General features: G+C 35.0%; 2 protein-coding genes across 5 annotated transcripts in view; one reads left to right on the plus strand and one right to left on the minus strand.

Annotated features, from left to right (window-relative positions):
* Nucleotides 1-269, minus strand: part of LOC129276612 (DNA-directed RNA polymerase, mitochondrial-like) — a 32,057-nt gene extending 31,788 nt beyond the window's left edge. Inside the window, exon 1 of the mRNA XM_064109317.1 lies at nucleotides 163-269. Within this exon, the coding sequence (XP_063965387.1) occupies nucleotides 163-214 (52 nt within the window). The 5' untranslated portion in view covers nucleotides 215-269. The remainder of the gene's footprint in view (nucleotides 1-162) is intronic.
* LOC129276608 (zinc finger protein 362-like) lies at nucleotides 27-10,703 on the plus strand. Of its 4 annotated transcripts, none has more exons than XM_054912995.2 (4): nucleotides 27-103; nucleotides 3,112-3,319; nucleotides 5,373-5,433; nucleotides 5,831-10,703. In XM_054912995.2, the coding sequence occupies exons 2-4, from the start codon at nucleotides 3,242-3,244 to the stop codon at nucleotides 7,249-7,251; spliced, it is 1,560 nt and encodes a 519-aa protein (XP_054768970.2). In that variant the 5' UTR covers nucleotides 27-103; nucleotides 3,112-3,241; the 3' UTR covers nucleotides 7,252-10,703. The 4 variants fall into 4 exon arrangements, with proteins under 4 accessions (XP_054768970.2, XP_063965389.1, XP_063965391.1 ...); XM_064109319.1 differs by having other exon boundaries at nucleotides 3,112-3,370; nucleotides 5,831-8,952; XM_064109321.1 differs by having other exon boundaries at nucleotides 71-103; nucleotides 3,116-3,319; nucleotides 5,831-8,958.
* Nucleotides 10,704-24,758: the final 14,055 nt, after the last annotated feature.

The following is a 24,758-nucleotide window of genomic DNA, read 5'->3' on the forward strand; positions in this document are numbered from 1 at the left end:
ATATTCACATTTTGTTCATTTTATAATTTTTTAATTATTTCTTCTCGTTCTTATTTAGAGAAACAACCATAGAAAATGAAGGCCTAAAAACAACGAAAATCAGGTAAAATTTGAGATTTATATTTCGCTCTTTTCAATGGCCATGAAAGATATGTGCGTTACCTGAATAGATATGTTCAAATATTAAATTCTGTTGAATAATATGAGATGTCATTCGTTAGAACGCCTGCAAGTTTATGTCCGAGTCGACCGCTCGGAGTCTCCGATCTCTTTTTTTTTCCTCGGTGCAAAGCTTGATGCTTACTATTGGCATTATAATTGTACGCTATTTTTTGTGTGTACCGTGTGTGTATGTATTTTGTGTATGGCCTGCCGCCTTTATGGGTGAATTTGCTGTGTGTGGATTGTCTGGCACTTGTCTGCACTGCTGTGCCTGTGGCTGGCGTTTTTCTCCCACCTGTATGTCCAGCCTGCAAGTGCAGTGTACATACCGTATTTAACTTATTGAAAATTGAAGACTCTAAGAAGAGTACCGGTAGGCGGTAGTCGGTACTGAGTAGTAAACCCTAATTTATATAAATTTATCAAATCAAATCGCGTTAATTAATCATTAATTTAATGTCAATTAACATGATTAATAAATAAGGTAGGGCCTAGATCTGGGTCAATTTCATTTTCGGGAAAAAATGGTACATTTTTTCAGGAAATTCACTCAGGCTCTCAGCCTGCCAGAAAAATGTGATCTGAATTGATTTTTTACTAATGTTTGGTACCGAATGTACATGTATGAATGAGAAAATTCAGGTGCTTCTTTTGACACTTTTCCTCTTAATATTTTAAGACAAGTTAAGTCAGATCTAGATCTGTATGGATTGGTAGTAACTAGTACTGAACACTTCAAGAATTCAATCATATTAAACACATTATTCCCATAAAATTCATCAAACTTTCACTATAAATAGGGCCTACACAAATACCTACAAAACGACATCAGCTTCCAATCGGACTCCTCTTCGCATGTGAAATTTTGGTCACTTGAATAAGGTACAGTATTGTACTACATGTATTACCGAACATGTGTTTTCTATGGGAAAAATTGAGAAAACCACAAATTCACTGATACGCTACTTAGACCATATTTTTTTTTAATTTTGAGAATAATTAAAAGACTTTGAAAATGTGTTTTTGACCATTTTTCATCATCTTTCTATTCAAGTTCCCTTTGGAAAGATGTTGCAGAGTTTTGAGTGTATGAAATTATTTTCTGACACGTATGATGCGCGCGTAACTGGAGAAATACAGCCTGTTGGTAATACAATCACTCAGACACTCACTATACATGTATGAAGTTGGATTTAAAATAAGGATTAAAAGATGAATTGGAAACCCCTATTTTTGTGCGTTGAGATTGCCATTTCCCCAGGATGCATTTACTATTGGGAAAATGAAATTTCTGTTTGGCACATTTTTTTTCACTTTTTCACTGATATTCACTTTGCCGCTGATATTCAAATCTTTTGAAAATTCATACCATCAGAAAGAGCATAAAATTTCCTATTTGGCATTTTACGGACAAGTTATGGGCATCAAGAATGAATTTGTAACAGCTCTTGGAAGCTAAAAAGTAAAAATTTGGATTTGTGTGTGTCCCATTTCTTAACCACACAGTCTATGGCAGGGAAATGCTACAAATTGACCTGATTTCATCCTTCTGTTTTGCAGCCATTTTTTGGATTTTGACATGAAATGTTACATTTCTGTCAGTCTTCACATTATTTCTCTTCAAATCCACAAAGAAAATGTGATTTTTTTTAAAATGCCTTATCATCCATCCTAAAAACTGATTTTGCTGTTAAGATCTAGATGTAATATGTGCAATGGTAACCTGATGAATGACCACTCCATAAACTTAAAGGAGCAAATTACATGTAGCTAAAAAAAGACTGATCTTGCTAAGCTAATCACTGTCTTGATTTAAGATTTGTTTTGCCTTGGCACTCTTTGCTTGAAGGTTTTTTTGAGTTCACTGAACTCTAAGCTTTGAAGTCGCCTTCTTGCTTCTGTATTGTAACAAATAACGTAATGAGAGAAAATGACTTGGTAGCTATGCCTTGTATGTCTCTTATTGCGATGCATCATAAAATGGAAATTTTTGAATTTGGAAGATCTAAGAACAGAAGTATTGGGGTCAATAGAGTAAATGTTGGATCACTGATCTAATCAACACACTTGATCGCTCGGTTAATCAGTTTGATGCCTCTTTTTTTTTTATACATGTACAATACAATATCAATCGATTTTGTTTTCATGTAATCTTAGACTTTAATAATATGTTATTGTTTATTTCACACTTTGCCTTCCATGTGTTTGAATGAATCTTTATTCATATTATTTCCAAACCTGTCTGAGATTCCTCTTTCAGTTATTTCCTCTCATTTGTATGCTATTGTCACACTCATTTCCTACTTGCCTTCTTTCTTATTTTTAGCAAAATTTTCCTGAATGTTTCAATCAGGAAGGTTGGGAGGTTCTTTCTTTGTAAGGTATATTTTGCCTTGGCACTTTTTTTGCCACTGCTACTCGATCTCAAAACTGATGTCACAACACCCACTTTTTATTTCATTTCAGCATTTTTTTATACCATACCTACATGTTGCTAGGCAAGGCATGATGAAAAACACACACAATTCAAATTTGGTTGGAATCGGCTATGGGGGCCCAAGATTAATTAGCCCCATAGTCAATATATTACTGGCCTGGTTCACAACATTTCAAACGAGGCCAATGGGGCTTATGTATTTATGAGGTCATATCTTGGGCCCCATGGACAAATTTACCCAATTTTTTTGTGTGTGTTTTTGAAGAGATGCTGAACTGAAAAAAAAAAAATTGATGATGTCACTCACTCATACTTCATTGATATGTGGATGTAGGAAAAGGGAGAACGTCCCGACTCCTGATTTAAAGGCAGGCATCCCTGCAGTGAATAAATGATTTGATATGTAGGCTGTATATGTACAGTATATCATACTTTACTAGATTAAAAAGATAGCCACTCTACCAATTCCAGCTTCTGCTTTAATTACACTTTTTATCTTTCATTAAATCCAGGTAGAGCTTGATGCGGTCATTGCAATCATGCATTGTATATGAGAATTCCTCGGTACTGGTAGTTCCTCCATTCCAGGTGTAACAAAGGGGATGCAGTATTGGACTCGCTTCATCTGATGTTGTATAAAGGATGAGTGAAGACAGCATGGCCTCCTCTCTATCTGCAAACCTGGAGACTGCGTACATATGGGCCAGGGATTCCATGGAGGTATGCGCAGATGCCAACTGTTCCCTTTTTTCTTCTTCAGCTATGAATAGGGTTCGTTGTGAATAGGCATCACATTTTTTAAAAGGTTTCACAATTTTTTGTTAAATGCCTGATCATTAAGAATTTGCCATATTTATGTATTATGCAAGATCTGCTTTACGTAGACAAAGCCGCGCACCTACATGTATGCTCAGATCAGGGCTTGCACAGTCCTTTACTTTTCCAAGTACTGTTTTTGTCTCACCTGCATAGCAGAGTGAGACTATAGGCGCCGCTTTTCCGACGGCGACGGCGGCGGCGACGGCGGCGACGGCGACGGCGGCGGCGGCGTCAACACCAAATCTTAACCTGAGGTTAAGTTTTTGAAATGACAGCATAACTTAGAAAGTATATGGACCTAGTTCATGAAACTTGGCCATAAGGTTAATCAAGTATTACTGAACATCCTGCCTGAGTTTCATGTCACATGACCAAGGTCAAAGGTCATTTAGGGTCAATGAACTTAGACCATGTTGGGGGAATCAACATCAAAATCTTAACCTAAGGTTAAGTTTTTGAAATGTCATCATAACTTAGAAAATATATGGACCTAGTTCATGGAACTTATACATAAGATTAATCAAGTATCAATGAACATCCTGCTTGAGTTTCACATCACATGACCAAGGTCAAAGGTCATTTAGGGTCAATGAACTTTGGCCGAATTGGGGGTATCTGTTGAATTACCATCATAACTTTGAAAGTTTATGGATCTGATTCATGAAACTTGGACATAATAGTAATCAAGTATTACTGAACATCCTGTGCAAGTTTCTGGTCACATGATCAAGGTCAAAGGTCATTTAGGGTCAATGAACTTTGGCCAAATTGGGGTATTTGTTGAATTACAGCCATAAATTTGAAAGTGTGTTGGTCTAGTTCATAAAACTTGGACATAATAGTAATCAAGTATCACTGAACATCCTGTGCAAGTTTCAGGTCACATGATCAAGGTCAAAGGTCATGTTAAGGTCAAAGAACTTTGGCCACGTTGGGGGTATTTGTTGAATTGCCATCATATCTCTATAAGTGTATTGGTCTAGTTCATAAAACGTGGAAATAAGAGTAACCAAGTATCACTGAACATCTTGTGCGAGTTATAGTAGTTTTCAAAATCAGCACTGCTGCTATATTGAATCGCGTGATGCAGGTGAGACGGCCAGAGGCATTCCACTTGTTTAGGTTAGAGAATGCACTAAGTTGTGAAAACACAAAATAAAGGATCATGATTTTATTTCCCACATGAAATGATGGAATGTTAACTAGTGCCCAACATTTAACATTCACGGGTTTGATGATCAGTACATAAACAAACTTGAATATGTTCTATTTCGGAATTGAATGAAATTGAGTGACAACAGATCAGCAGTGCATGTTCAATGTGTGGGAAAAACCTCTGCCATCAGTTTGTGAAGACAGAAATATCCTTCATCTGTATTTGTGACATTATCATACAGTTACATGCATCTAGTTACTGAATGGAATTCTGTCAGATGTCTGAATGATGTAAACTAAACATGTATTTAAAATAAAAAGAAAGCCTCAAAACTGAATGAAGAGGATTATTTCCTCACAGCCATTACTGTCTATACATGTATCATGATGAAATATGTAAACTTGTATTAGGATTAAAAAATGAAGCAAATATATGCAAGTATATTGCTGAATGCTGGCAGAGGAATGTAATTTTGTTCTTAATCTTGACTTGGAAGTATACCAAGAGTGACACAAACCAAACTTTGTAGTCATTCATTAGCAGTTCTATAATCATTTGATGATTAAACTTTCACAGTTCCAATTATAAAGCTGTACTAAATATATCTTGTTAAAATCTTTCTTGAAGATAACATTCAGTTGTGGTTGAGAAATTAAAATAATGGAGGAAAATTTCTCATAGTGATTGTGAAATACTGTTTATAATGCATCTCAAAACTCACGACATTCTTCCTAACAAGATAATTTTACAGCTCACAATGATTATTTCCAGCTTTACCACTATTATCTTTGATTACAGCAAGCGTCAAGGTTTCCAATACGAGTACCCCATCTTGTAAATGCCAAACAAGAAAGGGGAGGTGAGTGATTTTTCAAAGCATTTTGTTGTTGATGTTGATGATGATAATTCCCCTACCTGATCTCTTTCTAATTTAAAATCCGTGATTGAAATTCACAATTTTCCTTCAGCAGGGAAAATGTCTTGAAGTTAAAATTATTTAAAAACACATACCAGTAAAAATTAAAGAAATTGCATTCCATATTATAAAAAAAAAATCAAACAGGAAGTCGTTACAGTTTACCTCTCAATATCTAAAAATGTTCATTTTGTTGGATGATTCCAACGTTCTATGATTTTCCACATCTCTGTATGTTGTTATAAAATATTGACTTATATATATCTTATCATACTGTTAATGATTTCATTTCTCTTGGATTATATGCAAATTCCTTTTTGCATTATGACTTTCTCCCCAGCTTTTGATCAAGCCAAAGCAATGGAACGCTTTCCTCTCCCACTGCCACCGCAACTTGCACATGAAATGAATCTTGGACTCCTACAACAACAGCAGCAACTTCAGCAACAGCAGCAGCAACAACAAAGCAACCAGCAGAATGAGAAATCTCTGAGCAACCATCAACAATCCCCTAGCAATGGTACTAGCATGCTTACCAGTCAGTCTCACAGTCAACCTGGCCCTAGTCAAGCCACCACAACTCAAGCCACCACACATACATCGGGTCCAGGATCCGGGAAGCGAGGTCGGAAACCAGGGTCAAAGTCACGCAACAGCCAGCCTGCACATCTACACACAGGTCTACCAGGTGAGCCACGGATAAGGCCCGGTCCTACATTAGACGACGTAGGCGAGACACGCGAGTACAGGTGTAAAGTTTGCCCGCTGATTTTCTATAGTAAATCAGATGTTTTGCTTCATGGTCGCTCACATAAGGAAGGTAAACCTTATAAATGCGAAGACTGCGGAAAAGCTTTCTCAAGCACGTCTTACGTCACGCAGCACATGAAGGTGCATACGAATGAGAAGCCATACCATTGTACTTTTTGTGAAAAGACATTTAAGCAGCTTTCGCATCTCCAGCAGCACACACGTATACATACAGGAGAGAGGCCTTACCGCTGTAATCAGCCAGGCTGCGAGAAATCCTTCACTCAGTTGTCTAATCTACAGCAGCACTGGCGGCGGCACAACAAGGACAAGCCGTACAAATGCCGCGACTGCTACCGTGCATTTGACGATCCGGACGTGCTGCAGAACCACACGCAGTCCCACGAGAACAACCGGCGGGAGAAGCGCTTCTCGTGCGGAGTGTGCGGAAAGTCCTACGTTCAAGAGCTGTACTTAATGAAGCACATGGAGAAACACCCCCACATCGTAGGCCAAGCCATCAATATCATCAACCATGTCACCAACTCTGTGACAGCCATCAACCCACACATCAACATAGCCGGACATGCGAATCCACCTCCAGAGTTCAAGCCCAAGAAGAAGAAAAAGAAGAAGCAACAACATCAACAGCAGCAACAAGTTGCCACATCGGGCATCGACAACCCCATGCCGCTACCGCCTGTGAGTGTCATCTCCAACCCCAACGCAACCTTGGAACGCAATTCCTACAGCGTGCCCCCACCAGCAGCTCCGCAGCACGAGGTATTAAGACAGGGTAGTGAAACCCCAGGGCCAAGCACCAGCATACCAGCTTCTCACCTACCCCATACCAATGGCATCATGACCAGCCAAACTATGGGGTTACCACACAACATCTCTACAACCATACATTCAGCCCTTCCAGCTTTCCATAATGCTGCTGGGTTTCCTATGTCGTTACCAGCCGGTGTCAACCCGGTGTTCTCTACAGTCTACAACATGGCCAGATGAGGGTTACAAGGGTAACGTCAATGTAGACATAGCCCTTCTAAGGTTCAGTGACATTTGCTCCTGCAACAATTGCTCCTATTGTAAATCCATGTGCAGGGAATAAATTTGCATTACAAATTTGAATAGCATTTTCGGTCATGAAGAGAAAAACTCTCAACTAAGTAATGTACAGTCCTATGTAAAAATATGCTATACATAAGACTTTATGCATAGCAGTCTTAAAAAATGTGGAGCAAATTGCGATGCGATACCAGGAAAATTATTCCCTGATATGTTAGCCAAACATAAACTCTAACCGTAACTTTAATCCTTGCATCATTCTGAGCCAAAACCCAATCACAACTTCATCTTCAAAGATTTTCGGGGAGGAGCAATTGTGGCAAGAGCAAATGACCTGTTACCCCTTCTAAATCTGTGTCCTCTTTCTAAAGCACAAACTGAAGTTTACTCAGCATCTCAATCCAAACCTTGGTTTCCGTGATGACATCAGTGAAATATTTTATTCCATGAAATATATTTTTTGACCAATTTTACTAGCTTTACCATTTACAGCGACCAAAACAGGTTTGTCAAGTATTTGTTTTGTGTTGTATTAATTGTCGATTTTGTTCCATGTTTCATGTGTGTAAAAGTGATAAGCTTAAATTGAAGCTTTCACAATCTTGCTTACATTACAGGTCTCTCCCTGAAATATAAAGACTGTCAAGAGAGTATACATGTAATTCTTTTCAGAGATCAATTCATATTGATATAAATGATACCTCCCATTCCTGCTGAAAAAAAGGTTTGAGAGAGAAAAGCCCTGTTTAATGTGCAAATGCTGTTATGGGGCACTGCGACTAGCCTAGTCTGTTCATGTCCTAGTGTCCTTCCACATGTCCATATCAAAACCTATATATTTATGAACTTGTTAACTAAAATAAGTAATCAATTGTAATAAGCTAATTTTCCCCCTACAACTTGAACATCCCAGAATGTTTTTTTTTTGTGTGTGCAAAGTTGACATCCATCAAACAAATCTAATGACTTACATGTAATCTTATTCAGATTGAGTTATTAGATTTAATTAGAGATTTCTTTTTGATGATAATTAACAGGAAATTAAAAAAAAAGAAGAATTTTTGTGAAAAAGTGTTTACATAAGTCATTATGAATAAACTATAGAAACAGCAACTTTTTATTTTGGATCCAAAATATGCAATAACCTATTAACATTGTCTACAAACGAATAAATATTTTGGTAGATTCAAATTCATCAATATTAGGACACTTGAGTGTTGGTCAACATCATAGAAAACAAAAGAATAGTTAAGTTTAATCTTTATTAACAAAATTATTTTTAAAACAAGTTCAATCATTACTCTGCAGTACTTCTAGGAGGAATTTAATTCTGAATGTTTTTCTAGAAAGAATTTTGTGTTGGTCTACATGTAGGTTTATCTGCATATTTTTGTTACCATTATGTATTAATGAATAATGGCAGCACCTCCTTGAAACGTTCCCCATATTTTGAACATTGCTTCTGTCTCAAAGTGCTTGTAATATTGCATCTTGAGTATACATGTAGGATTAGCTTGGAATAGTTTCTTAGGGGAGGGAAATCTATCTGTGTGTAACAATGGACAACTCTACACGTTAAAAACGAAAGGCTAATTTATTTGAGAATTAGTTTGATGAAAATTTGCACAAATTTCCACAAGTGGAATTAAAAGAAAAATGAAATCACTATAGTCCTCAACTCTCCTGATTGGCAATCTTTTGGATGTAGGAACTTACACGTACACCAGCATTGTTGATATTGGTTATGGGAGCTCAATTTCTTGTCAAGACATGGCTATTGTAGAAGGACACAATTTAACAACATGCAGCTCACAAGTTTTTTTATAATTCTTATTTACTTACCACTTTTGGAACAGAACACACTATAATCAGCAAACTGCCGTTCTCTGTAGGGATCCATTTCCGTCATTTAGTTATATAAATGTATTTTATTTTAGTCTACATGTATGGGGTATCATTTACTTCAACCCAAGATTTTTCATGGAGTATTCCCCATGTTGGTCTGGTGAGGGTACCGGTAGAAGTTTGCCGTAAGGGTTGTGGCTGCTTTTTTTAATGAAATCACTGTAAATTTGTCTTACACTTGCTGAAAATGACAAATTTTATGAGAGAGAAATTGTACTTTTTTGTGTCAAATGTGTCTTCTTGTACAGTGTAAAAAAATTATTGTATAGTTGTACTGTTTGTGAAGGAGCAGTAGCTCTGAAATGCATTTTGATATAAGATGTTCTTTAGTATCAAAGGTCTTGAATTATTTGTACATTTGCAAGTCTGTACATCTGCAAGGAAATTTTTAATAGAGAAAGAGATGCTACGTTTTATTTTGTTGCCGCCTTGTATGTCAATGTGAATTCTGTTTTTAAACGGTGTCATCTAGGTATTTCGCTCTCTTGTTGAGATGAATGTAATTGTTAATGTACATGTACTAGTAATGTTAATGCAATCTTGCAGTAGGTTTGATTTACATAGATTTATGTATTCATTTGTTTAAAACTACCCTTTTAAGTTTATAACACCTTGATCGTCCGTTTAACAAGTGATTTTTGCTGAGTTTAAGAGAACATGTTCATGGCAGAAGTGCTGTAAGAGGCTGACAGATTGTTACATGGAAGTCATTGTTGATAATTTTTAAAAACAAAGATTTCTCAGATAAATAAAACAGAATTCAATAAAGTTATTTGAATCAATAGATTAATTACACATTTTATGATAAGAGTAGCACAGTTAATGCGATTGGAAAGAATGAATTAAATAGTAAATGTTGCGATTTGAAAGAATGAATTAAATAGTAAATGTGCATGTATGTATGTAGCTTTATAAAATACTAGTAATGCCTTGACCGAATATTGATTAAAACCTAAATCTTGCATACCAAATGATCTATAACTATTAATAGAAATAAATAATTATAAAAAATATGTTTCATATTCATACCACCATAATTCTTATTTGGTAGCATTTATGATTTTTGTGCTATGTCTCCCTTCACTTTTTAAAGTTGGTGTATGCACCTTGAACTTTAAGGCACATTACTTGACCAAATTCGTATATTTCTAATGTATCAAAAACATAAGAATATGTTGAACTTTTGTATGAATACAATTTACTCTTTTCTTACAGTACAAAAATATATAGATTAATGAAATTTTTGCCCTGATTTATTATATATTCTACAATTATCATGGTTGAATAATTAGGAGGGGAGTACGGTTAATTTCATTCTCTTCTTTTAATATTGGTATTGGTGCTATTTGACACACTTTTTATTATGTGGATTTTTATATTTGAAAAATGCAATCTAAGGAGTTCTTCATAGTTGTGTCCTTTGTATGCCATGTGCACTGCCTGTAGTTGCTTTTGTAAAATGGGAGTACTGTTGACAGAGTTTTTATAATAAAAAAAAAATTATATTCTTTTGCTCATCTACCAAAATGATTTAATCCCACATTTGACAGAGCGATTATGAACTTTGCAGTGCTCCATAAGATTGTACTCTAAATTCAAGTTAAAATGCTTTGTTAACCAGAGGAATGTTTCATAAAGAATATGATTATGGTAACTGAGCAATTATAAATATCATTGACAAGGTTAAGCAGACCGATCAAAATAAAGGTCTTTATTGTAGTTTAAAAGCCCCTGATTCATGAAATGCAACAGTCTTAATTTCAACCAGTGTTTAAGAGGCAAATTATTTTGACATACCGTGTCTACAAAAATTATTTGTACACTACATACAGCAATGCAAAATGGTAGATGAATTATGTTGGAACCAAAAAATTCCTAACTTGGCCATCATAAAATATAATGAATTATATATCATATGAAAGAGGGAAGTATAGCCATTGTTTTGCACCTAGTTGGAAATTTTGATCGGTCACGCATGAATGATTATGAATTATGAAATGCAATAATGCATATTTTCAGACCTTGCTGTGATTATTGAAGCGTAGTGTGCAACGCTTCATTGATCATGACTTATTTTCTATTTTTCCGAGAGATGAGATGGTATCCTTTCATTTGATATACAATTGATGTCTGACTGCTATTGCCTCATTGACTTTTGTACAGTGGTGTAATTATATTCATTTTTCATATCTCAAATTCCTGTCAAAATGAATATAAAAATGGAAAAGTAAGTATGGCCTTTGTTTTGCAACTACTTCCAAATAGTGATTGTTCATGCATGAATGATTATGAATTGTTATATGCAACAATGCATATTTTCAGACCTTGATGTGATTATTGAAGCGTAGCGTGCAATGCTCCATTGATCATGACTTATTTCCCCTTTTCCCGAGAGATGAGATGATATGCTTTCATTTGCTTTACAGTTCTTAATATTTCAGTCGGTATTACAGATTTCATAAACGATTTTAAACAAATTGATGCCTGACTGCTGTTGCCCCATTGACTTTTGTACAGGGGTTTAATTATATTCATTTTCAAAATTTCATTTCTTGTTAAAATAAATAAAACAGGTGTAAATGGTCTGAATTTTATATGAAATGAATGCATGTCATCTCATCTCTAAGAAAAAATACTGTAAGTCATGATCATTGAAGCATGCGAGTTATGCTTCAGTGATTACAAAAAGTATGGCAATATGCATTATCACACTTAATGAATTTATAATCATTCGTGCATGACCAATTACAATTTGCAACTAGATGGAAAACAGACTATACTTTTCTCTTTCATATGAATATAATTCATTAAAGTTAATGAAAGCCAGGTTACAAATTTTTGACTTTCATCATAGTCCATCCACTCATTTTTCAGTGTTTTGTATCCTGTACAGTGTACAAATAATTCTTGTAGACACTAAGTTCTTGATGTTTTGTTTGCTTGTTTGAAGAAATCCATGCATATTAGCAACCATACTTCCTATACACATCATGTCAAATTAGATGAGAAGCAAAAACTGTCCGCTTTGAATGTGAGACAATTTAGAAATAAGAATTTAAAAGTTTTTTTTTGTGTGTGTAAACAAGGACTTGCCAAAGATGAGAATTTGAGACAACTCTGCATTTAATTCCCGTTCTTAACCATTTTGCTTCAGCCTGCCTCCTTCATATGATAAACATTTTTACAAGTAAAAGTCATGTTAATAAACTCTTTTTCTAAAACTGATAAGTTTACTTTCGATTTAATTTCAATTTTGTAAAGTAATGGAACTTTTTTGATGAAGGTTCCTTTTTTTTCAATCCTTTTGTTATGGAAATCATGATCAAATCATGATACCCATTTTTTATGAATGCATCATTATGAAACTGTTTTGTTTAGTACTAAAATGTATATATATCTATCACCAAGTGATGTTGGTCTAAAATGTGTTATTTTATTGTGATTAATCTTATCAGTATCTGCAAATTTACACATTATTACTGATATTTGTTAGATACAAGTATGGTTAAATTGTGAAGAGATTGGGGTTTTCTGGGAAGATCATTTTTGTCTTATTAAACATTTTTCCTACATTGGTTTTTCAAACACGTAGTGACTGACCATGCACAAATACTGCTTGCTTCCTCATAATTGCTACATTTAAATGTACATGTTCTAAAGTAATCTGCAATGTTGGTGATTCTGAAAATCACCCAGTTACTGTATGCAAGGAGGGAGGTCACAAAATCTATGCAGTTGCAGATTTGTTCTACTATGTGAATTATGTTGTCACATATATAATTTACGTTATCTTCTCCAGTGTTACCATGCTCATGCTTTTTCGTCTTCAGGCCATCGCACTCCTTACGACACGACTGGTCTGCGACTGAGTGAGGGGAGATGAATCGCGAGGTAGTCATAAGCCTCGACACCGCACACCTTGCGATCCGACTGCCTTGTCGTCTGTGACTTATGCATGCGCTTTTTGCTTTTTGCCATAGCAACTGAGGAAATGGCACTTAGTACAGCGTATGCGCAATTCAGTCATAAGGATGCGACATGTCAAATCCTTACGATTTTCTTTGCGACATGTCTCTGACCGGTCTGTGACTCTCGAGCTGACAAGAGCTGAGACGTCACATCTCCCCTCACTCGGTCGCAAGCCAGTCGTAGACCAGTTGGGTTGTAAGGTGTGCGGTGGCCTTTAGTTGTTTGATATTCAATAAATTTTGAGTTTGGTGTTAAAATTCTTTCGCCATATTTTGGTGGGAAAAGGAATGGAGATCTCTTATCATTCATTCCCCTATCTCCCTGTCTTATCTCCACCTCCTCTTCCCACTCCTCTCCCTCCTCTATCTCTCCCCCTCTCTCTCTTTTTTTATCTCCATCTATCTCCTCTCCTCTTCTACTTCTTGATCTCTGCTCTTTTATGCTCTCATCCACCAGCCAATCTATTTATTATCTGCCTATTTCTCTATCTACTGGGTATAACTCTTTCCTTCTCTCACGCTTTGTAACTTTATGTCTGTCTCTCATTCTTTCTTGCCTACTCCGTCCCTCTCTCTCCCCATCTCATGGCCAGACAGCTTTATCACCATGTGGCTCTAAAAGACTTACTTTTATGATTTGACTTTGAAAGTTACACCAGATTTGTCTCGCCATGACTTTATTTTGTGTATGTCTTTAGGTTGATTAGTCAATTAAGAAATTCCACAAAGTATCGCTTATTCTTAATTGATGATGTAAGGGAAGTTAGGGTATTAAAACATAATAAATTCATTTAATCCAAGCTCTCGTTAAAAAAAACCGAACATATTTTGAAGGATAATTAATTTAGATTTTGTAATTTGTTTGTGCCAGTAGTTGTATGTATTTTTCTGTCTGTCTTATGTTTTAATTTGGACTGCTGTATATTTTTTTAAATCAATGTACTGTATAGCTGTAATTATAAGCTGATACTTAACAATGGTATGTCACTTTGTTATTTGTGTACAAAGAGCTTTATTCTGACAAATGATTTATGTCAATACACCTGTGTGAAATTTGTTATAAGTATATTTGGTATCATTTGACTATTGTTATTTCTTGTGTGAGGGTACTATGGTGTCCTCAACGGTGTAGATTATTATTTTTTTTAGTCCTGCAGATTATTGCAAATATATTACCAAATGAAATATAGAACGATTACTCTTTACTGTAGCATAAATTGCGCAATTATATATTTTTGAATATGCATAGGGTAGATTATGTATGACATTTTTTGTATTTGCATGAATGAAAAAGGCTTATTGCGAGGTACTGGAGACAATTTGAAGTTTTGAACATAGTTATGACAAAATCAGATTTTTGAAACGTTATATGTACATGTACAATGCTACTCTGTAACAAACTTATGTGGTGTATCAAAGTGAGCTGTATATCATTAAATTCGGGCGAATATATGGTATGCCAGTGGTGTTTTTGCATTCCTTCATTGATTCAATGTGATGGAAAAAAGGTATAAATAAATAAATAGAGAAAGAGAAATGGAGAAGGAAAGAGAGAAATGGTATGGTCCTCTGATACTTACATCTTTTGAATTCTCATCCATAATCTATTAAGAAAAGTCATTTTAATTGCAAAGTTTTTTTAATAATTCTGTCAAGTTCTTCGTCTTCATTAAAATGCCGCCCTCTCTCTTTCATTTCAATCATCATTGGTCATCTTCATCACCCCATCGGCCTTCGCATCGTCACCATAATAATAATAAACAAATATTCACTCTGTGGAGTGCTCAAGGCCCATAAAGAGATAAGAATGAAAAGAGTTTTTAGAAGATTTTTTTAAGTCTCGACAGAGATATATTTCTTGATGTATCCAGGAAGGCTATTCCACAAAGTGGGGCATGCATGAGCAAAAGATCCCCCCAAGGTTTTGAAACTTTGAATTCCAAGGTGGATGAGCGTAAAGCAGGGGCGGCGGAACGCATTTTCGTGGGGGGTGGGGGGGGGGTAAAAAGGGAGCACTTATATGTCCAAATGGGCATTTTGGTGCAAGCGGATATTTTCACCATGAGATTACCATCTGCGTCAAGTAGCTATGTTTTATAACCAAATTTAGCAAAGCTATTGTGAAGTGATTTCTGATTGATAAGATATATATTTAGGTTCATCTGCGATAGCGCGGTTTAGACAAAATTTAAAATCTGAAGTTGTAAAACTCATTTTTTGGCCAATTATGGCGCTAATTTCTGTTAAAAGGGCATCCATGCGAGATGTTGCAAGAGCGAATCGCGAGCTCTAAGACATGAAAATTGAACATTCCGAGTAGTTTTTGTAATAATGAAAAAGATGTGTATCTAACTAAAGAATTAACGCAAGCGCGAGCTGAAAATTTTAATATACTGACCAGAAAAGTAAAAAGTTAAAGGCTGCATTTAGTGACTCATGAATAATATACATATCTCATCAATCGAACAATGCGAGCGCGAAGCGCGAGCTGAATTTTTTTTTATATTCCAACCTGAAAACTGGACATTCTAAGCATTTTTTTGTAACCAGGAACAGAATGAATACCTTACTAAACAATAATTGATGAGAGCGCAGAACGCGAGTAAAACATCAATTGTGATATTAACCTGAAAACTGGACATTTTAAGCATTCTTGTAACCATTAACAGAATGAATACCTTACTAATCAATAATTGATGCGAGCGCGAAGCGCGAGCTAAAAATTTTGTGATTCTCTAACCTAAAATGTACAATGTTTTACTTCAAAAAGGGTATTTCATTTTGAAAAAAGGGCATTTCCCATTCTAAGCATTTTTTTGGGAACCAGGAACAGGTTGAGTACCTTAATTGATGCGAGCGCGAGCCCAAATTTTGTGCTTTTCTAACATAAAATGTACTATGTTTTACTTTGAAAAGGGTTTTCATTTTGGAAAAGGGCACATTTCATTTTGAAAAAAGGGCATTTTCCATTTTGAAAAGGGGCACTCTATACACCCTGGCGTAAATACCTACTTGGTCTGTAGTAATTGATAAATGAAAGATTGTATTGTGGTGCTGATCCATGAATGCAATGTAAAGCAAGCAACAAAATCTGATTTTTGATAGGGAGCCAATGCAGCAAATTCAAAATGGGAGTGATATGAGAGCGTTTTTTGTTTTTGTTTTTTGTTGTTGACAAAGTGACGATACGAGCCGCAGCGTTTTGAAGCTTCTGAAGCTTATATAACTGAGCCTGGGGTAAATGGAACAAACGAAATCAAAACGGGAGGAAATGAAGACATGGACTATCTTTTCGGTGGCAGACTTATACAAATATCTCCGAATTAACTTACGTAGATGGTAACGAACTGATGTACAGATATTTGAGATTTGGAAAGATATTGACATAATTTTTATGTGAATAAAAAATTACTCCAAGATTGCGGCAAGTCTGAGACAAATTAATTGTGTGGCCAGAAAATGACTAGAATCAACAATTTTGTTGAGCTGCACTTTAGAGCCATCATCTTGTTCCTCCCCATCTTCACCACCACCATCGATCATCACCAGTACATATCATTACCATTGTTGTCCTCATCATCACCACCATCATCTCCATCATATTTATTGTCCTCATTTTCATCATGTGTATCAAAATTGTCGTCATGACCGTTAACTCTTTATGGCATTTGAAACTGAATTATGATTTTGCTTCTGTATACAATGTCGTAATCTTTAAAGTATTGTTAATCATACTCTGAAAGTTTGTAATTTTCGTTTTGATCAATGATTATATTACCAATGCTCATTCTAAAAAATATATATATTTCATGTAAGAGGTAAAACAAATAGAAATAAATATAGAATAAGCCCAATACACTAATAAATTCAGATTAAATGCCACGTATTTATCAATCATAGAAATAAATCTTGGATTATATAATTATTGCTAAATAAAAAAAAATACAAAACACAATTAACAGGACACACAGAATGTGACATCCAAAGTTGACGACAAAATTATTTTATTAAAAAATAAAAACAAACACAAAGTAAATCATTTACAAAATCATTGAACGAATCCATTCGATCCACCAAACATGAGAGAAATCGATAAAAATATGATGTATTCAGTGATGATATAATAATAATGTGTCATCCAATTATGACTTGTGATTTATCGCCTTAAACATATCAGGCTATCTTTACACAGGGACGACACCACGGGGCAGGTGGGGGGGGGGGGCGATGAGATTTTTCAAGTAGTGAAGGGCGGGGATGGGGGCTAAAAGGGGAGATAAAATTTGAAGATACAAGGAAATAAAAAGAAAAAGAGAGGCCTTGGTCATGCAACTTTATGTTATTATGTTTATTGACATGATTGACGAAAAAGTAAGTCAACTTGATGTCTTGTCCCCTGTACTGAGAATGCCACGGTGTTGTCTCTGAATACAAGGATTCCAAGGAGTTTTTCATATTTCATTTATTACAAATAATAATGTCACAAATGACCTCTCTCCCTTAACTGTTTCATGAGCAAGACTTTGAAGTTGAAACAATTTCTCTCCATAAATAGTCTTATATTTAGAGAAACCCCTCGAAGATTAATTCCGTCGTTATTAAAAACGACAAGAACAAATATAAGCAAATGAAGAAAAAAAATAGTTATAGGCCTAGTAATTAGCAACTGAAGGAAAAAAACTACGAAAATAAGGAAAATTGAATTTCACGACGTTCTAATATTTTGCACATTAACATGAAGGAAAATAAATAACGGTATGCCTAATTATAGGTCCATTAGCGAGTTATGATACTTTTTTTTAATACCTTGATGAAGATCACGTCGTCAATGTGCTGTGATTTATTGTTTATACAAAATTATGTACATTTCTTCCTTTTTCTCAAATATGCATGCAAAATAATTATTCTTTGGCGAGTTCCTTTGACATTACAAACACAAATACGATATAACCTAGGCCAATAAGGAATACTAGATAGGATATTAGTTCAATGGCTTGGATGCATCCCTATCAAATGGTAGGCTTATTATGTTCATGACGGAATTCTCTGCGAAGTTGGACTATTGGTATATATTTCGCCAATTCTTCCTCTCTCTTCATTACATTCCATTAAAATATTGGAGCTGATTTCAGTTTTTATATTTTTCGATTGCTCTCTCGAAAAGCACTGTTTTCAAAATGTTTTTCTTTCTTCATTTTCAAGGCCTATTTATGTAATATTCTGATAATAATAACAGAATATGTACTTTTTTATATATATGTCTCCCATTCTGAGATAAGCGTTTATAGCGTATATTTTTCACAAAATATGATAATTTATATTGCACAAATAAAAAAATTTAAACTAGACATTTTAATGAAATAATGTAAGTGCATAGTAATGCAGATGTCATTAAAACGAAAGGTAAAGGCCTATGTGAAGAAATCTCACGTTTTATGAGAATATATAGTATAAAAATTATATATGTATAACTTACGTAACCAAAAACGATAGAAGTATGGTTCCTTATAATAATAATACAAAACCCCTCGAACAATTTAAGCAATATTAGGGGCACAACCTTAAAACGCTTTGATTCATTACAAAATTATGGACGAAGAGGAGGTGAACGAAGGAGAGAAGAAGAATTCAGAAGAATTCAGAAGAAGAGGAAGAAGGAGAAGATGAAGAAGAAGAGGAAGAAGGAGAAGAAGAAAGAGGAGAAAAGGGAAGAAAGAAGGAGAAGAAGAATAAAAAAGGACAGAGGACAATAATATAAAAACAATACCATGGCACAACCAATCACCACATTTCAACAGTCTCTGATGTTTATAACTGATGATTGAATTTATTTTTTTTTCCTATGGAAATGTAAAAAGTGCTACGTAAAACAAACATTGAACTTCTCCGGGCATTGTTAGTGATTTTTTACAAGGCATTTGTATGAGACGGGTTAAAGTCCATTTAACTTTAACTCATAAGAAGTAAAACGTGCAATTACCATGATTACACATTGTACACTTTTACATCTAGACATGTGGCATTAAATAAAATGATCAAATTGATTACATTTTTACATCGATTTCCATAGACTTACATTTACCCTTGTTTGTAAATTTATCTTAGAGAGGTTCTTGACATAAGTCTTGCAGCAATTAGGCGGACGTTAAATATGAATATGAAAAATGGCAACACCCGGTGACTTTTATTTTCCCTTTTACCTGTATCAACATTATATACAAATGAGGCGTACTATTGTCTTGGGAGATTAACGTTGCAAGTTTTATAGCAAAAATCGACTTTACTCTCATGCAGAAATGTGTATTGCTCATGCAGCCGCTTTAGACATTGGATAAACCACAAAACATTCATGATTTAAAAAAAAAATGATAAAGGGTACGCGATAACGTTGTGAATTCATATACAAACCTTGATTATGATTGAACACTATCACTTCGATCGTTCCCATACAGTACAGTCATACTTTCTTTGTCCCTCCATTCTCATTTCTTTCTTTCTTTCTTTCTTTCTTTCTTTTCTCTCTCCCCCTCTTTCTTTATTTCTTTTTTTTTCTCTCTCTCTTTCTTTCTTTCTTTCATGCCAGAGGACGTGACAGAAAGGTTATCCGTCGTGCAAATTTTCTTATCATCAGTCTAAAAAGTACCATTTATTATATGTATCGCACCTCAACTTTCACTGATCCACTAATTGTTTGGCTACATCGTCTAAAAAACAGAATTCTGTATGAATTTTCTTATTACAAATTATGCTCCAATATCGATGCCTTCTTACGGAAATGGTGCATGAATGAACTACTTTTTACCATTAGCGAGGGCAGTATTGCATGGCTTATACACAGAGATACGATCTTACGTATACGTAAGCTCCCGAAGGGAGCTAGAGAGGGAACTCTTTCCGCGCGTTTTCATTTCCCATAGGTTTTGTACACAGCCAACATGGCTGCCGGTGGACAATTTGAAGGTTGATTTTGGAAGGTCAATGTTTAATTCATGAGTAATGACGTCAAAATACGCATAATGCACTTGTATGATTGGCTAAAGCGCTAATGTTTTATTCATATCGTCATGCATTAAACATTTTTTTCCGTCCCACAATTCCCTGCGATAGCTGTGCGAAGTGTCGTTCTTTTTGACTCTGCGAAATTCAACATTTGAAATACAATAGCAAGACTAATTATCTGTTTATAGAATTAGTATCCGGAATCATGATTTCTGAGTGAAATTCAGTTGAGCAGAAAATAATGAGGGAACATCTACATCAAAGTAATGGCATTCCATACAAATAAAAGTAAGTTAAGTTCAATTTCGTGCTTTGATCTCGGTTGTAATTGTAATGTGTTTGCTACTGAGTATTGGGGTTCGGCGTCGCAGTCAGGGCCTGTGTAGTTTATACTACGGAAACCACAATTTCCATATTTCCATTACTGAGATCTGACTCCGGATCTGACTGACATATTTTCTCAGAAAATAATAGTTTTTCGTAGAACTAAGTTGGTTCATTAGAATGCTTCATGTCCGTCCTTATTAAATCTGTATTTCAGTACATTGTCAAATATCAGGGGTAGATGTGGACTTGTTCAGTAACAGCAAAGCTGCATTAAATCTAAGCTAAACAATATAGTCAGAGCGGGAAATGGGCATTGATACCGCCGGTGCCAGCCGGCTGCGATATTGCCGATGGTGATGTAGGCTAGGTTATTAGGTGTTGGGAATTAATGTCACTGACAAGCTTGAGTTGAAGTTTAAAGTTGGGCCTGAGCCTACTGATTTTTTGACATCGCTATTTCATCTTTATATGAATCAATATAATTCTCTGCATTTAAAAAGAAATTAATTTTAAATCAATTATTTAAATGAACTAAATCTATTTGGAATGATATTGATATCGGTAGATTTGCCACTGCCCACTGGTGGAATGGTTTGAGACTGATTTTAACATAAGTCTTTTTTTACTAAAAAGTAAGGCCCTAGGATAGGTCTAACTTAGATCTTGATTTCTAAAAATGGAATTCTAGATCTGTCTGGTTTGACTTTTTCTACGAAGATTTAAATTAACTTTATTCTAATCTAGTCCATGCCTGGACCGTTGGACTAAAATCATATAACGGAGTTAAATGATTCTTATTTTTGGGGGACAACATTTCTTTGTCAGGTTTCAAACTGCTCAGTTATCGTATACCATGAGTGCAATTTTTATGGGAAGGGGTGACAAAATTTAAAGTGCCCCATTTTAAATTTTATAAGTATAAGTAGAGAGAGGGCTGATCTATAATTTATCTTTATTGTCCTCCTCACTTGACCATATTTATGGTGAAAGGCAAAGGGTCATTTAAACTTGCGAGCAAGCTAACTTTTTTTAAAAATCAAAATCAAACTTAAAAAGGAACTCACTTAGATGTAGAGATTCACATGTTTATAGATCTAGACGATAAAATAAAACCAATTGTCTTGCACTGGTGAATGAGCGAGAGCCAAATTATCACACAAATAATAATTATCCTACATCTGTCAAAGCTGGCTTGGTGTATAAGATTGACAAAAGGCCTTGCTATAGTAGGCCACGTATATGCTTGAACCATTTACTGACTCTTATTGACAATGAAGATGGTCAGTGGAAACAGAGCCAGGTAGGCCTATGCCTATTTCGTCAGTGGAACATAATACAGAGAGAAGGAAATTTTCGGTCAAGACTAGCTTTTTTCTTGTTGGGAATATTCATAGGCTTAGGATAGGACTAGCTGGAAATTTTGAAAATATTGTTTTAAAAGAGGAATTATGTTTATCACCTCTAAAATTCTAAACTGTATTGTGTGTATTTTGAATTGCAGATCCAATGGGATCAAGTTCTTAGCAGTCTCAGCCCAGTCAGAAGTACAAAGTCAACTACCATTTACACATCACCAAGAGTTACAATCTGATGAGGAACAGGATATTTGAACTGAAAACTTGTAAGGTATGCTTGTTTTCGTTAAAAAAGGCCTCCTATTTCTTTTTTATTTGGGGGGGGGGGGGGGGAGGGCTATAGCAACTTTTTCTGGATCATGTTATCCCATATAGTAAAGCTCCGTTGTGAGTAAATATCTATTTGGATTCAGATTCACCAGTATTTCCATTCTCATCAATGCATACTTATTGTCCATGTCTCTTATCTTATCTACATGAGTCATATGTGATATCACTTTAAAACTCAGTTACTTTGTAGACAGAAATAAAAAAGGACAAAATATTGAGAGTAATTTTATGATATATATTTGAATGAGTTTACACACTTAATCAAAAAAGTTCTATGAATAATGCTCTATAAATAGTGATCTATGATTTTTATCTGGCTATATAGATTACTACATGTGCATTATCTAAACAATATTGCATGGAAGATTAGGGCCTAATTAAAAGTTTAAAACTTCTTAATAAACTGAACTAGATGAGTAAGAATAATTCATATCAGCAGCTCATTTTGTTCTTTTCTTTTTTTTTTGGTTTACCATGCAGGTTCTGCAGGCAGTTTGAGTATCACCAGGGCAGATTATAAGAAGAAATATGGAGGCCAAGTTCATAACAAGTAGCTACTTCATCACAATTACACATTGAATGAATTTGAATAAACATGTCAATACATATTGAATGTTGCTTGAACTACACATCTGTAGAAAAAAAAATTGGAGTATTGATATTTAGGTCCATAGGTTCCACACAAGATTGAAATATTTTCCCAAAGGGCACACCTACCCACCCTTTATTAATGTTCTAATCATCTACATGTAGTAGCAGTGAAAGAACTGTTAATGATATAAGTAGTTTGAAATGGATATGTTGTATTCTGGTAATATAATCAATTCAGAATTGGTCTTTACTGAGTTCTGGGCTATGTACATGCTTACAGACATACATAAGACAATAAGAAATAATGGATTTTCATTGAAAATGTGCATACTAAAAAAAACAAGGTGACAGAACAAAGGATTAAGAAATCGCTCACTCCTGGACCCCATTTCATTAAGTCTAACCACTACTCTAACTCTTTGCCATTCTGGTAATTACCATGGAAATATTAAAGTAACAGATCAACATTGAGGTTCCCATGCTAGTTGCTAGTAGTAGTTACAATTGGGGCAAATTTACCATAATTGACGTCTTTATGAAACAAGGATCTGTAGTGCTGGACATTAAGCTGTTGAATTTATTTTTTTGGGGAAGTGAAAAGTTGCACTGTTTTGTTCGTTTTTAATCTCTTTTTGTTCTTGTAGCACTGTATTGTTCATGTCCCGTATTATGAACTAAATTAGCTCTTCAAAATGAAGAAAAAAATTGTTGGAAATAGAACACAGCTCTAGCAGCACTTCACAACAATAGACAATAAGCAATTTTGTTACTAATGTGCAGATTTGGGAAGGCACTCTTTAGAGAAATGTGGCAATTTGCTCCCTTTTTTGCGAAGTGCCCTCGGTTAGATTAGCATGCTATTTCTTGTCAGCAAATGCTGAAAAAAAATTACTTAATATTTGAGTAACCGACTTTGAGAGACTCAGAGAGGTATATCGTTAATTTTTTTTAATGACGTCCTTGATGTCCCCTTATATTGACTATATAAGGCTTATCAATACCTATGAAAGTGATTTTTTTTTATTTGTTTTCTCTAGATTTTACCAAAAAAATTACATCCCCTCCCTTGTAACAGCCTTGCAATTTCTATTGCATTAATTATATGCATTTTGCTGATGTAAATTAATGTGATGCTTTGGCGATAAAAAGAGGATAGGAATATTTTGATCACATATTCAGAAATTGATTCCTTAATAAATATTTTAATTTGAAATATACTTTCTAATCTTGATATTCGTGATTTATTTATTCACATTGCGTGAAAGATATGTGATAATGATGTTATTGCTACCAAACTGTGTTGTGATGTACTGTAGGTAATGATGATAATGAAGAATACTTCTATATGACTGGAATATGATGGTGCTACTGATTGATTGATTTTGTTTGTCAGGTATCTATGGGTATAATACGAGTACAACATCAGGTAAGAGTATAACATAAAGTATCAAAATACCATGCATGCATGGCAAGATAGCCCATAAAAATATGGCATACTGTGATATTTTAAGATCAGGTGCAGCCAAATTAGATATTCTTCCTAAAGAGATAAATGAGTTTGATTTAAGAGTGGGATAAAAATTATATGAGAATAATTGTTTGCTCGCATAATTATGTGGTACATGTATGTGTGTGTGTGGAAGAGAGGGGGGAAGGGTGGGATCGATGGATAGATTTTGGGGTGGGCAGGTTCAAATAAAATTTTATCTTGTTTGGAAGTGACCTTTTTAAGATAGCCTTGATGAGAGTGAATTCATGCGGGGGGAGGGGGGGGGGGGGGTACTGGGCTGTCTTAATTTTGCTCCCATCCCAAACTCAAGATTTTTTTTTTTTAAATCTTTATAAGATTTGCCCCAGATTGTTCATTTCAATTTCAAAATAAAGAAAAAATGGCCTTCTAAATTGCTTTGCTCTCTTGCTAAGATTTCTCTGATCATTTTAAGTATTTACCCCCCTAAAAAAAACCCAAACA

Source organism: Lytechinus pictus, chromosome 14 (assembly GCF_037042905.1).
Source record: "Lytechinus pictus isolate F3 Inbred chromosome 14, Lp3.0, whole genome shotgun sequence".
Taxonomy (NCBI): domain Eukaryota; kingdom Metazoa; phylum Echinodermata; class Echinoidea; order Temnopleuroida; family Toxopneustidae; genus Lytechinus; species Lytechinus pictus.

What these genes read in the sequence shown, in the direction of transcription:
- LOC129276608 (XM_064109319.1), top strand. Translation starts at nt 3,242, where the DNA reads ATGAGTGAAGACAGCATGGCCTCCTCTCTATCTGCAAACCTGGAGACT. An exon ending in CTTCTTCAGCTATGAATAGG is followed by an intron (nt 3,371 to 5,372) that starts GTTCGTTGTGAA and finishes CTTTGATTACAG; the next exon opens with CAAGCGTCAAGGTTTCCAAT. An exon ending in TGCCAAACAAGAAAGGGGAG is followed by an intron (nt 5,434 to 5,830) that starts GTGAGTGATTTT and finishes CTTTCTCCCCAG; the next exon opens with CTTTTGATCAAGCCAAAGCA.